Source organism: Marmota flaviventris, chromosome 13 (genome assembly GCF_047511675.1).
Source record: "Marmota flaviventris isolate mMarFla1 chromosome 13, mMarFla1.hap1, whole genome shotgun sequence".
In the NCBI taxonomy this organism is placed as follows: domain Eukaryota; kingdom Metazoa; phylum Chordata; class Mammalia; order Rodentia; family Sciuridae; genus Marmota; species Marmota flaviventris.
In genome coordinates this window covers 99,275,730-99,289,580 of record NC_092510.1, presented here as the reverse complement: position 1 = coordinate 99,289,580, position 13,851 = coordinate 99,275,730, and the positions used below count along the sequence as shown (strand labels likewise).

General features: G+C 42.5%; 1 protein-coding gene across 2 annotated transcripts in view; it reads right to left on the bottom strand.

Moving 5' to 3' along the window:
- The window catches only part of Fubp3 (far upstream element binding protein 3), a 48,767-nt gene extending 39,703 nt beyond the window's left edge, over nucleotides 1-9,064 (bottom strand). For both annotated transcript variants that reach the window (XM_027942832.2, XM_071601054.1), the window contains exon 1: nucleotides 8,906-9,064. In XM_027942832.2, coding sequence (XP_027798633.2) covers nucleotides 8,906-8,989 — 84 coding nt within the window. In that variant the 5' untranslated portion in view covers nucleotides 8,990-9,064. The remainder of the gene's footprint in view (nucleotides 1-8,905) is intronic.
- Between the last annotated feature and the right edge of the window lie 4,787 nt (nucleotides 9,065-13,851).

The window sequence follows — 13,851 nt, the reverse complement described above, 5'->3', positions numbered from 1 at the left end:
AGAATGCTTGTTGAGCAGGTGCGAGGTCCTGGGTTCCATCCTTAGCACCATGTAAAAAACTTAAGCAAAATACGGCCCTAAAACTTCCTAACAGACAATGAAGATGACCCCAAAATGAGAAAGGGGTAACCTGGCACATTGGTGCATGCCTGTAATTCCAGCATCTCATCTCAGGAGGCTGAGGCAGGAGAAGTGCAAGTTCAAAGTCAGCCTCAGCAACTTAGCAAGACCCTGTCTCAAAATAAAAAATAAGGGATGTGGCTCATTGATGAAATGCCCCTGGGTTCAATCCCTTGGTGCGAAAAAAAAAAGAAAGAAAAGAAAAAGTGGGTGTGTGGGTGGGGGTTCTATGGCTAACGGTACTATGATTCTCTGTGGAATCCCCAACAGTATGTGCATCAAACCACTTTCTCAACAGACCACCCCAAAAAGCTCCACACATTAGGCACATCATCTCTATTCCCTTCTGATGATGCCTACTGGCTTCTAGCTCTTTTCCCTTCCTTCTTACATAGCTAAAATGTATTCCTGAGTCCTTGGCCTTCCTTATAATTTATAAGGAAATTCCAGTTTCATATGGTGCTGGAATGTCACATAGAAATGTTACAAGCTTTCTGTTCCTAGTTTTGATTAAATTGACAAGTGTCCTTCCAAAATATGACAAGTCTCTCCAATTTGTTCCTAATTCATGCTTGCTTCAGTTTTCTATAACTTGGGAAGTCTGCAAAGAGAGAGGCAGTCCAGAGTAATAGTTAAGAGGTATAGTGCTGAAGCCAGCAGGTTGCTTTTGAATCCTGGCAATACAAATGTTAGATGAGTAATTATACTTCGCATTTATATTATACTGTACATTACAATATACTGTAAAGAAACAATGTATTCCTTTATTCATAAAGCACATTTCTTGTTCCAAGAAATGGTTTTAAATATCTAATAATGAAAATTAAAATGATTTATTGAGTGCTTACTATGTGGCAGGCACTCTGCTAAGAACACTTCAGATATATTGTTTTTCTCATGATGATTCTCTAGGAAACTGGTATTTCCATTTTAAGAAAAAAAAAAAAAAGGCCCACAGAAGCTGAGTGACTCACCCAAGCCACCCATTCTAAAAGTGAAGAATAGCATTTAAGCCTGGGCCCCCCGACTCAGAGTCTAGGCTCCTAACTATTAGGCAAGCACCTCTCCCTCCTCCACTTCATACTCTCTAAAACCCATCTAAATTCCTGAGGACTTAAAAACCTAATGACTCCCAGTGCCTACGGTTCAAGGGACTGCTCATATCCTCACTCATCTCCTTCTAAACAGTAGCTGCTTCGGGAATGTGAGGTTCAGAATGGTGCAGGCCAGAAGATAACAGAAGCACACAAGCTGGGATACTCCAACAAAACCAAGGCCACTCTATTTCTTATCTGCAGGCATGACCTTGGAGACTCTGCTAGTGATTTTCTAAAACACAAGTCACCCCTCCTTTTGTGGGGAGACAAATGGGTTATCTCACTACTTTAAGCACAGTGATAGATGAAAAACAAATCACCATCTTGGACATTCAGCCCCTAATGCAAGAAGCAGAATAGAGGGGAGGGGACTACCACACCAGGAGTCAGCTGAGAGTCCTGGTTTTCCTGCCACTCTTCCAGTGTGTGACCTTCAAGGGCCCTGTTCCTTGGTGTTTTCACCTGTAAAACACAGGGCTGATCACACCCATGTTTTCTAAAGAGGAGGATACAGACAATTCTAGAAGGCACATGGATCAGTACTTTTTTTTTTTGGGGGGGGGGGGGCGGTGTGGGGGGTTCCAGGGATTGAACTCAGAGGCTCTTGAGCACAGATCCACATCCCCAGCCCTATTTTGTATTTTATTTAGAGACAGGGTCTCTTTGAGTTGCTTTAGTGCCTCACTGTTGCTGAGGCTTGGCTGTGAACTCTCAATCCTCCTGCCTCAGCCTCCTGAGCTACTGCGATTACAGGTGTGCACCACCACACCCAGATTATGGATCAGTATTTTTATTAACATATACACACACTGTCCTTAGTTACCTTTGATGCATGGCTGTTTTCCACTTACGATAGTGATTTTCCTTTTGAAAACACTTTAATATTAAGTAAATAGTATAATGAAGGCTCATTTTTATGGGAAAAATCATAAAGGTGGTAAACAAATCACTGAAGTTAGGAAATACAGCAATTAATTATTCCCTTTTCTGATTCACAAACTAGTCCACCTTACAAATCCAAAGGGAAGCTAGGACTACCTACACATACCTGAGAACTTTATACTAAATAGAAACAAGTAAAGGCCCCAAATGCCAGAAAGTCACCTACACACCCTTCTCCATGCCACTAACTATAACTACTCCTGTTCTCGGAGATCCAGCAGACAGGTAAAGCTCACATCACCATCCAGGGAGTGGGAACCTGCTTCGGGGCAACCTGTGCTCTTCAGCCACAAGAGTGGCCCTGCCTGGAAGAACACTAAGGTTGGACTGCAAATCTCTGCTTCCCATAGCAGAAGCAGAACCCAGGCACTATGCTTGAGTCTCAGAGACAGGGTCCTGAACCTTGGTGTACAGGGGAAAGCCCTAGGCCGGCATCCAACTTCCTGATGTGTTACAAAGAAGAAAGTATACCAAATTCATTGCTCCCTTACCAGGCTGTTGCCCAGTGCCTTTCTTTAATTTTCAATGATGGTGTGAAGTAGTTAACCTATCTCTACGGATAACAAGGTAACAAGTGTAAATCACCCCAAAAATGCCAGCACATATTAAGGATCCAGAAATGTCTGCTATTTTAACCTTTTGTCTAAATATAATAGTAATACAGAAGAGTGTATGGGGCCCGCATTTACAGCTCACTGCATTTTCACATCCTTAGCGCCTATGATTAAGGGTCCAGATCAAGACAGAGCACAGGCTGTGGTGTGGCTCGTGTGGTAGAATGCACAGGAATCTCCAAGGCACTGGGTTCCATCCCCAGAACAGAGAAAGAAAACAAAAGAAAGGAAAAAGAAAAATATTACCAACAGCACAGAAAGTTGACTCATGGCCCCTTCAGTAGATACTACCCACCTCGTAACATTAGCTATTTTCCAAATTACTATCATCAAGGATTTCCATTTTTCAGATGAGAAACTGAGGCTTAAAGAAGTTAAATAATTCGTTCAAGGTCACCAAGCCAGAAGTAGCAGAACCAGAACTTACACTCACACAATCTGAGTTCAAAGTTCTGTCTTCTAAATAACCACTTCATGATACTACTATTCCTTGGGAACTTTGTGACCCTCAAATGAGGGAATGTATCTAAGAACTCTTGCCTGGCACCCAGCACAGCATGGGCTCCATGAATGGTAGCTATTGTCATTAGAGATGGGGCCTGGCTGATCCTGCCCTATTTACTGGCATTAAGCAAAACAAGCAATTCTATGACAATGAGATAAGGTGTTAGTTCTTTTCAGGAGCTTTTCCTGACAACCTCATCCCACCCACATTTGGGCAGAATTAAAAACTCCTCTATTTGTTTGCTAAGCACTCTGTAAACTACCTACTGTCTCCCCACTACTGAGCTCTTTGAGGAAGGGCTCTGTCACAATCATATTATACCTGAGAACAAAAGTTCTTAACTGGGACTTCCAGGTTTTAGCCTTAGAGAAATCATGAACTTCATGAAACTTAAGTATTTCTGGGGGGAGGATCAAAGTTTTCAGAAATCTCAAAAAAAAAATCCAAGTTCTGAAAAAATTAAAGAACACTTTCCCAATGCTTAGCAAAATGCTTGGCACAGAACACGTGCTCATTAAACTCTGCTGAATTTAAAGTAGGTATGGAGAAGCCCATCTGCAGGTAACGTGCTAACATGACCAGCTGAGGCTCTCAGCAGAAACACTGATCCACGTGGTCTAAAAGGACATGCCCCATTAGTATTCTCCCTCCTGATAGAGTTCCACCATCATCCCTTCAAGGTTTTGTTCACAGATATTACTATAGCCAAGAATGGTCACACACACCTGTAATCCCAGCTACTTAAAAGGCTGGGGCAAAATTGCAAATTCAAGGCCAGCATATGCAACTTAGAGAGATCCATCTAAAAATCTAAAAAAGATAGCATACACCTTACACCCTTGTAGGAGATAATGCACATAAGTTATTAAATGCACAAAGAAGTCCTGCAGTAAAGCCAACTCACCTTTATTTGACCCTGCATGCTCTAAAATTATTTGCCTAAGTGCTCTTTTCCATGGAAGATATATTAAAAGCCTGATGTTCAAAAGGCTATATGGCCAACCTCGTCCATGGTCCTGGATATACTTGAAGGAGACTCAGACCTCCTAACTCTCCATATAGAGTTCTTTCCATTAGAAATTTTTTTTAAATTTCTAAAAAAAAAATTTTTTTTTTTTTAATCTAAGATGAGTTGGGTGTCGTGGGGCATATTTGTAATCCAGCAACTCAGGTGAAGGAGGAGGACTGCAACTTCAAGGCCAGCAACCCTGTCTCAAAATAAAATAAAAAAGGGCTGAGGATGTGGCTCCATGGTAGAGTGCCTGCCTAGCATAAGCAAGGCCTGGCTGGGTTCAATACCCAGCACCCACTGGTGTCCCCCACTCTCACCCCAGGGATTTGGGGCTTACAATTTAGAAAAAGATCAGGGAAAAAGCAGTCAATCCAGAATCCCAATGGGTAGTTTAAAACAGCAGCATGGTGCTAGGAATAAAGGTAACCCAGAGTGGACACTCATGTGAAGGGGCAGCAGCTACTCAGCTCTTGCTGATGAATGCCATGCAAGACAGGAGAGCAAAGTAGTCAGATGTTTTCTAAATAAATTAGAAATCTCAATTTTAATGCAAAATCACTCTAATTTCTAAGTGTTGGTACTGTGTGGGTCAAAGTAAGCATGCTTATAAGTCCACTGTAGTCCATGGGACTATTTTGAGAACTGCGGTCTAGGTATCTACAAGATTATTGGGACTTCAGAAAAAAGCAAAGTTTGACAATATGCACGATACCAGATTTTAAATTAAAGATGAATAAATCTCAGTTGAAGACGAATGAAGCCTTAAGAGGCTCACAATGGAAAGCAGTTCACTTACTATCCACTTTTCAATACCAAATAGCAATACTTCCATTAACATGTGGTGACCTAAAAGGGTCAGTGACATCACCAAAACCCTTTAACAAGGACTCATTCTTTGCCGACAAATATACTGAGTGCCATCAGAGCAAATCTACAGGAGCAGCCCATAGATTTTCTACAGAAACTGATTTCCTTTGAATGTTTGAGAAACATAAAATGAGCATAGAGGCATCAGTCTCCTACAAAATTCAACCACTGGACATGTATGAGACAGTCTCCATGGAGTGCAACTTGAATCTTGTGAGCATTCAACACACTAGACTTTTCCAAGTCAAAAACATATATTAACTGAGCAAAGGCATAATCTCTTAAGGCTTATCTAATAGCCAATGAATATAGCTTTTTCCTTTAATTGATGTACAATGCTCTCTTAGAGTATTCCCAGTGACTTGGGAGGCTCAGGAGGATCCCAAGTTTGAAGTTAATCTCAGCAACTCAGTGAGACCATGTCTCAAAATTAAAAATAAAAAGGGCTAGGGATGTAGCTCAGTGTAGTCTACCCCTGAATTCAATCACCAGTACCAGCCCCCCACACACACACACACACAAAAGCCAGCATCTTAAAGCATGAAGTCCCAAATCAGCCCAGGTGTAGATATACAACACACATCTCAAATTATTTACTGCTCAGTTTCAAAGTAGAAAATGGATGTATAAGGAGGAATCTTCCAGAGAATTATGGAACTTGATGCTGCACGCCAATCAACATTTCCATAAAAATAAGCCAGTAAAGATTAGGTTCCAGGCCTAAAAATCCTCTGAAAGGTTACTTTCTACTGATTTTATAATGCTTGGTCATACTTACTCAGGTGCAGGGCCATCAGGATGCCGGACTCCATTTATGTACCATTTATGCTACATTGTATATGAATAGAATCCTCAAGTTATGCAATTCAGAAGCACTGACTTGGTCAAACTCAAAAAAGGAGCCTGACTACTGAAGAGCACTGGCAAAAGCAGCTCTTCAAGTGACACCTGGCAGATAACTAGTCCATCGGCTGGAAGGCTACTTGGAACTCCTAACAGTATAGCACACAGACCGTGTCAATATGTGATTGCTCCTACTTTATGATGGGTGCTTCTAAACTACCAGTGGATCTTCTGCAGACATTTAAAAAATATCTTCAAAAAAACTGAACAGGATAAAACAGATTTGCAACTATTGATCCCAAATCTTAGTGAGGTCCCCTTGTAACTCAGCCAGTCAGGACAGAGGTGCAGTTTGGCTGTGGAAGATGACTCACTCTGGCTTTGAACTCACATCCAACCTTTATTAAGATCCTGGCCTCTCCAAACTAGTTAAAGACACACTTTAATTCTGCTAGCCATCCAATGAATTATGCGCTAGTTTATATACTAGCTACGTTTTTTTAATACCCAACACTTTTAGATCTTCATCAATAGGACTGAATCAGATCACATGTTTACTACCCTTCAGAACAGATATAAATTAATTACCCATTTGTGCCAAACATTAGTAACTCACTGGACCTCCCGCTGAGAAAAAAATTTCATGGAACATCTTCCGAGACTCCCTTTTGATCTCAGAATACCATGCTTGAGTAAACTAACAGCAACCATTGGTTCACTTTGTTGGAAAGAGTCCAAAGGATATACAAGGCTTCAAGATGCCAGAAGAGAAGCTCAGTGGATTAGGTGCTAGACTCCATATACCAGATTGAAAAGAAAGCAAGGATTCAAATCCCAGCAGGGTGAACTCAGACTCTACTCAATTGGCTAGAAAAACCGAGCACAAGACAGCTTACAACTTTCTTAACAAAAGTATGAAGGTTCTACAGTCGCTGGTATTTACAAGGACATATAAGAGGCGGGAGGTCTATAGTCACTCACATAAAGAAATATACTGTCTCTATTTCCACTTGCTGGGGGGCAAGTTTCTGCAACATGCTTATATATACTATGGAGAAGGAAAACCATGACCACCCAGATGCCCAAATAGTATGAGGTCCTTTGAGGTAAGCTTTACTGTTATCACACAATATTACAGATTTCTAACATTCCATTCTTGCCCAATACGAACTGTAAAATAAACCTAAAATTACCCACAAACCTGTTTTTTTTTTTTCTTTAGTTTTTAAAGGCCATCAAATCCTTGAAGATAGTATGGACCTCCAGCTGATAACATTCAGAAGGAACACACTTAACAGCCCTGGCTCCATTGGGCTATTATGGCTCCAGTCAATGGTGCATCTCAAAGCTGAGAACAATTCCAATGAAGTGTCACTGCTAGTAGTAAACAGCACTGCTTCAACAATCCACATTAAGTCAGCATTTAACACCTGAGAGTCTCCCTCTTGAGCAGGTTGTCAGAGAGTATGAGTTCAACCACTGCCTCAAGAGAAGTAGAAAGTCTTCACAATGTTTCAAAATCATTTTATGTTCAATTACAGGCCTTCTGCAAACTGAGGATCTGAGCTCTTTAAGGTAGTGGCTACAATTCTTCCAGGACACAGAAGGCCAACAAGGTGATTGTCACATATCAGCACAGAGTGATAGGCATTACATATTAGTAGCCAGTGAGAAACAAGGTCAAGGACCCTGTACTGCAGAGGAAAGTAGCAAGCAGTGTTGTAGGGGGGCTGGATGGTATGTTCATCCACTGTAGACAGAAGGTGACTGAAGTCTAAGATGGAGATACTACAGTAACAGTTGGTACCTGGGCAGTAAGTAACAATTCGTCAGACAAAATTTTAGGTGAAACCACAGGGTTGGAAAGTTCTGGGATCCAATATAATGTCTACAGGAGCATCAATATTAACATGAAAAGTCAGTATGTGGGAGACAGAAAGGATGCCTCCCCTGGAATACTGGAAAGAGACCGAAAGACCACATCTTCAAGCTCTGGAGTGGAGGCCTTCTTCTAACACAAGTGAGTCCTGTGGCTTTCTGTTAGGAATCAAGCAGTCATTAATTTCAGCCCAACTTTTAAAGTACCAGTGTTCTTACAATTTATATAGGAAGAGATGACGAACATGAGACATTCGGCAAGGAAAGTTTGTTAGGACCAACTTAGTACGTTTTAGACACAAAAGAATGGCACATTCATTCTAAGCACCGCCAAAAGCCAAACAATATTTTTGGCAGGTTCCATATTCTTCTCCAGGGAAGCTTGCAACCTCTTACTAACCTATTTTATCTTGGACAAATGCACACTGTCAGAAGGTAAAGTTTCTCTTCCAAAATGGGTCCCTGTCATTCTCTTCAGGAAAGGAAAACTACTGCCACTTCTGCCTCTTGGGGACCACCCACTTAACACCTCCTCTCTCCTCTCTCCACAGAACACCTTTAAAAATAAAATATCCTCGAGTTCCCTCCACTCCACCTTCGAAACACAGAAAGTCCAAAGACGAAGGATTCCAAGTTTTAACAAGCTCTTTACTGGGTGTTGAGAAGACACCCTTATACTTACAGCCGGATCCTCACTAGGAGCCTCCCGTCCACCCGCTCCCGAACCCCAGAACCCATCACTGACAGCCCCAGGGGTACAACCCGGGCGCTGGGACGCCATGGGCGCTCTGGGCAAACGCTTTTCCAGCGGCTTCAGACACCTGGGAGACCCGCCCGACAGGCTGAGCCTGGGCCTCGCGGTGGCGCCTCGTGCCCCGGCTACTCCCGGCTGTAGACGCCCGGCCGAACGGCCGGGCCCGGCTGAAGCGTCGACTCAGGCTGTCTCCAGCCCCCAGGCCCGACCCTCTTCGCCCGCCCTGGCCCCGCCTCGGTCTCTCGTGCTCCCGCCGGCCGGCTGCGCCCGTACCTGCCGGACCCGGTGCAGGGCGTCCACGAAGCCCTCGGCCTTCATGCCCACCGGAGCGCTCTGTCCCTGCACCAGCTCCGCCATTACCGCCGCCGCCGCTCGGCTCCCGGGTCCGGCCTCCCGCTCCGCTCCGGGACCCGTAGCCGGAAAGGGAAAGTCGCCCCACTTCCGGCGGAAGGGAGGCTGGGACGCTCGCCGCGACAGGAGCCGCGTCTGCGGGGCGTGGTCAGAGCACGTGACCTCCCGACCGGAAGCGGGGGCGGAGCCGCGGTGCGAGGGGCGGGCCCTGGTGTCGGTCGGGAGGACCTGGAGGTGGTTGCGCCCTCCTGGTGCGGGGTTCTGTTCGGGGCCGTGGAATATGTGGTGACCCGCCCTCGAGGCGCGGACATGGCCCCAGGTATCTGGCTGTTGGCCTGTGTGGAACCTCAGCGAGGAGAGAAGTGGCTTTCCCAAGACAGCATTTCAAGCAGCCAGGCTCCACTAACAGCCTGACCTTGGGAGCCCCTCCCTGAAATGGCCATTGGCCGGAATATGGTATTGTGAGCCCCATGAAACGGTATTGTGAGGCCCAGAGTGAGGCATGGAGGGCCAGGGACAGCACCGCAAAATGTCAGAATTCCACGTTTACAGGGAGTCCCTGGCCCCAGTTTTCCCAATCAGTTTGCCCATGCGGAACATCACCTGTCTTTCACAAACTTTGGGACTGTGGGAAAACAGGAAATACCAAGGACCCTCATTGCTTCCATGGCAGCTGATCTCAAAACGTAGTTTTTACTGGTATTCTTAGAGTTTGGCACATAGTCCAAAAGGACTTTTGGAATGCTCATAGAATTTTTAAAATTTTGTGATGGTTGTGAATAGTTTCAGATTTGTCGAGGCAAGGAACGTAATCTTAGTGCAGGAATACTCTTAAGCCTTTGGGGCAGATCTTCCTACATATATGAAGCATTTCAAATGAGCAAACAAAGTCTCCAGAAAAGTAACAAGATTTAATGGCTTCTAGACACATCTTACTAGTGGTAGATCCAACCTGGGCTGCCCACATTTGATTGCTCTTGGATCTAATATTTCCTGCACCCAATCATGTCAAGGAGTTGAATTTCCTGGAGAACTAAAGGTGAACACCAAGAAAAGGAAATAAAGAAGGTCCAGTATGACTTCATTTGATGACTCCCTTCCCCCACCACAGTGTTAGCATGCTGGGAGCTCTTTGATAGAAGTATGAGGAATAACTGGCCAACAGTTGAGCACACAGTTTGTTTTTTATTTGTCGATGACTTTGCTACTTAGACTGTAGAGGTGACACTCATTTTTACCTGTATCCTTAGAGTTTGGCACCTAGTAGATGCATAGGAAATTCTTTTGAATTGAATAATGCCAAATTGGATTAATTCCTTAGCTTGTGGCAAAGTAAAAGAATGTGACCAAATTACAAGATTGAAGATGATCACTTTTAGACAGAACTGCCCCTGATGTTGGAAAGTGCGTAACTGGCAGTGCTGTTGCTGTTTTTCCTTGCTGAGGGGCCATTATGGGGCAGGGATGTGCCAACACATCAATTGGTTGCCCAGCCTGCATATGTTGAGTGTTTTAACTTTGCTAGATTTATATAAAATCAAAGATGGTTCTACTGCCCCAATATCAGTGATATTTCTGCTTTGAATTGCTTTTATGTCTCTGAGTTGAGAATAGCAATTCATTCATATTCCAACTGGCTCTTCCAGTTGGAATATAGGGTAAACAGTAAAGATAGGGTAAACAGGGTTCTTGCCTTAAATATAAAATACACTCCAAGGTTTGGTTCAAAGATCACAGAATGCCTAAGTAGAATATAGGGTTCTGGTTCCCCCTCTTTTTCCTGGTTGGGTAACTTTGGACAGGTCACTATCTCTGGGGCCCAAAAGAGGAAGATGACCCAGCCCTGGCCAGACCACTGCTGTCTGTTCTAACATCCTGGACTTCATTACTGTAGCATTTATCACAGTTAATTGTCAATGTCATTGTATAATTATTTGATTATTGATTGTCTTTCCACTAGAATAAAACTTTTTCTGAGACAAGGACCATGTTTGCCTGTCTATTGCTGTCCCCAACACCTAGTACAAGGCCTGGCATTTGGTCCACTCTCAATATTTGTGAAGTGAATGCATGAAGATGATTAGGGAAAGAGTCTCAGAACAAAACAAAACAAAACCTTCACACACCTTGGTTGTGACTAACTTTGCATATGAGACTGACCCTCTCTGAGCTTTGGAGATATGTTACTGGTGACTTTGAAATGCTTCATCCTTAAATATTACCAACTAAAAACCACACTAAACCAAATTGCATGGAAAATGAGAGTCTAGGTTAGGCTACAGTTACCAATCTTAAAATCACAGTGGCTCACCATGCAAGTTATTTTTCACTCACGCTCTTGTGAGCATAGCTGGTAGCATGTGCCATTGCCACATGTCATCTTCACCCTACAACCAAGTCTGATAGAGCAGTCTCTGCCTAGAACGTGATGCTTTGGCACGGCAGAGGGAGGAGAGAATGGCAAGGCCGAAAGCACCTTTCTAGCCTCTGCCTGCAGTGAACTTTTGTACACAGTTCATTGGTCAAAGAATGTCACATGGCCAAGCCTGACGTCAATAGAATGCAGAGAGAGGAATGAAGCCCAGGATGACTCTTAAAGCTTTTGCCTAAAAATGACATATGCCACTTTTGCTCACATTTAATTGGCTAATACTAGTAGTGTTTGGATGAAAAGCCCAATTTATCAATATGTTTCTATGTGTTTACTTCCAGTGTTTTACCTAATAAAAAGAATGGCTCAGCCCAAGGTCACCAAGATTTCCTCTTATGTTCTCTACCAGAAGTTTTGTAATTTTAGGTTTTACATTTATGTCTAAGGTCCATTTTGAGTCCCTTGCATAATGTTGAGGTATCGGTCAGTATTCATTTGGTTTTCATAAAGATAGCCAGTTGTTTGAATCCTCAAGTAAAAGGGGCTATCTTTTCTCCATCAAATTGCCTTCACATCTTTATAAAATCAAACCAAAACCACACCAAAAGACCAATTAACCACACAGGCAGAAGTCTGTCTCTGAACTCTACTGTTCTATTAACAAATCATTACCATCTTGATTACTGTAGCTTTATAGCAAATCTTAAAATCAGGTAGTATAAATCTTTCACCTTTGTTCACAAACCCCGCCCACAATTTCTAAACTATTGAAGTGCCCTGGCCTGAATGTATAAATTTTAGAATTAGCTTGTTGCTCTCTATATAAAAAAGTCCTTTAGGAGTTTGCCTGAGATCATGTTGAGTCTATAGATCAATTTTTGGAAAACTGGCATCTTAACAATAGCAAATCTTTTGATCCATTAATAGTATGTATCTCTGTATTTATTTTGGTCTTGATTTCTTGCCCAAAGAATGTCACATGGCCATATATAAAACATGGCTATATATAAATGTCACATGGCTATATATAAAACCAATGTTTTATATATAGATCCTGTACATATTTTAGATTTATAACTAAATATTTCATGGGTTTTGGTGTTCTTATAAGGGATAGTCTAAATTGTTTTGATTTTCAATCTTTCATTAATGGTATATAGAAATTAATTGATTTTTGAATATTAAACTTTTGTCCTAAAACCTTGATAAACTCATTTATTAGGTATAATGGCTTTAAAAAAAAAAAAAACTGGGGATTGAACTCAGAGGCACTTACCCCCAAGCTACAGCTACAGCCCTTTTTATTTTTTATTTTTAAACAGGGTCTTGCTAAGTTGATGAGGGTATCACTAAGATTCTGAGGCTGACCTCGGATTTGGTCCTCAGCCTCCTGAGTCACTGGGATTCAGGCATGTGCTACAGTGCCCAGCTGAGTTCCTAAAGTTTTCTATGTGGATAATCCTGTCATCTGCAAATAGAGACATTTTATTTCTTCCTTTCTGAAACATGTTTCTTTTATTTCTTTTCCTCACCTATTGCACTGGCTAGGACCTCCAATATGATTTCAAATAGAAATGGTGCAAGGGGGCTGGGGATGTGGCTCAAGCGGTAGCGCGCTCGCCTGGCATGCGTGCGTCCCAGGTTCGATCCTCAGCACCACATACAAACAAAGATGTTGTGTCCGCCGATAACTAAAAAATAAATATTAAAATTCTCTCTCTCCCTCTCCCTCTCTCTTAAAAAGAAAAAAAGAAATGGTGCAAGCAAACATCCTAGAAGTTTTCCTTATCTTGGGGAGGCATTCAGTTCTTTAGTATTATGTATGATGTTAGCTGCAGGTTTTCACAGATACCATCTGTCAGGTTAAGGAAGTTCCCTTCTGTTTTTCATTTCTGAAAGTTTTTATCATGAATGAAAATCGAATTTTGTCAAATGCTTTTTGTATAGCTAAGATGATGATATGTTTTTTTAAAATGTTTTTAGTTATAGATGGACACAATACCTTTAGTTTATTTATTTATTTTATGTGGTGCTGAGACTTGAACTCAGTGCCTCACATGTGCTGGGCGAGCGCTGTACCACTGAGCCACAATCCCAGCCCTGATGACATGGTTTTAGTTCCATTATTCATATGCGAGTCACATTGACTGGTCCTTAAATGTCGAAGCAGCATTTCTGCTCCATGATAAACCCTACTTAGTCATTGCAATCATCCTTTTTCCATATTTGACTGATATTTTGTTGAAAGTTCTTCATTCACTAAGGATACTGACTGGCCGTTTTCCTGTAATGTCTGGGGTTTGGTGTCAGGGTGACGCTGCTCGGCGAGTTGAACTGGGAAGCAGCGCCTCCTCTTCTATTGTCCAGAAGAGTTTGTGGAGAATTGGTCTGATTTCTTTCTTAGATGTTTTGTAGAACTTTTCCATGCAATCAACTTATCCTTGGGGTGGGGTATGGGGGGGGGATTGTTTATTTTTTGTTTTTCTTGTATATTTAT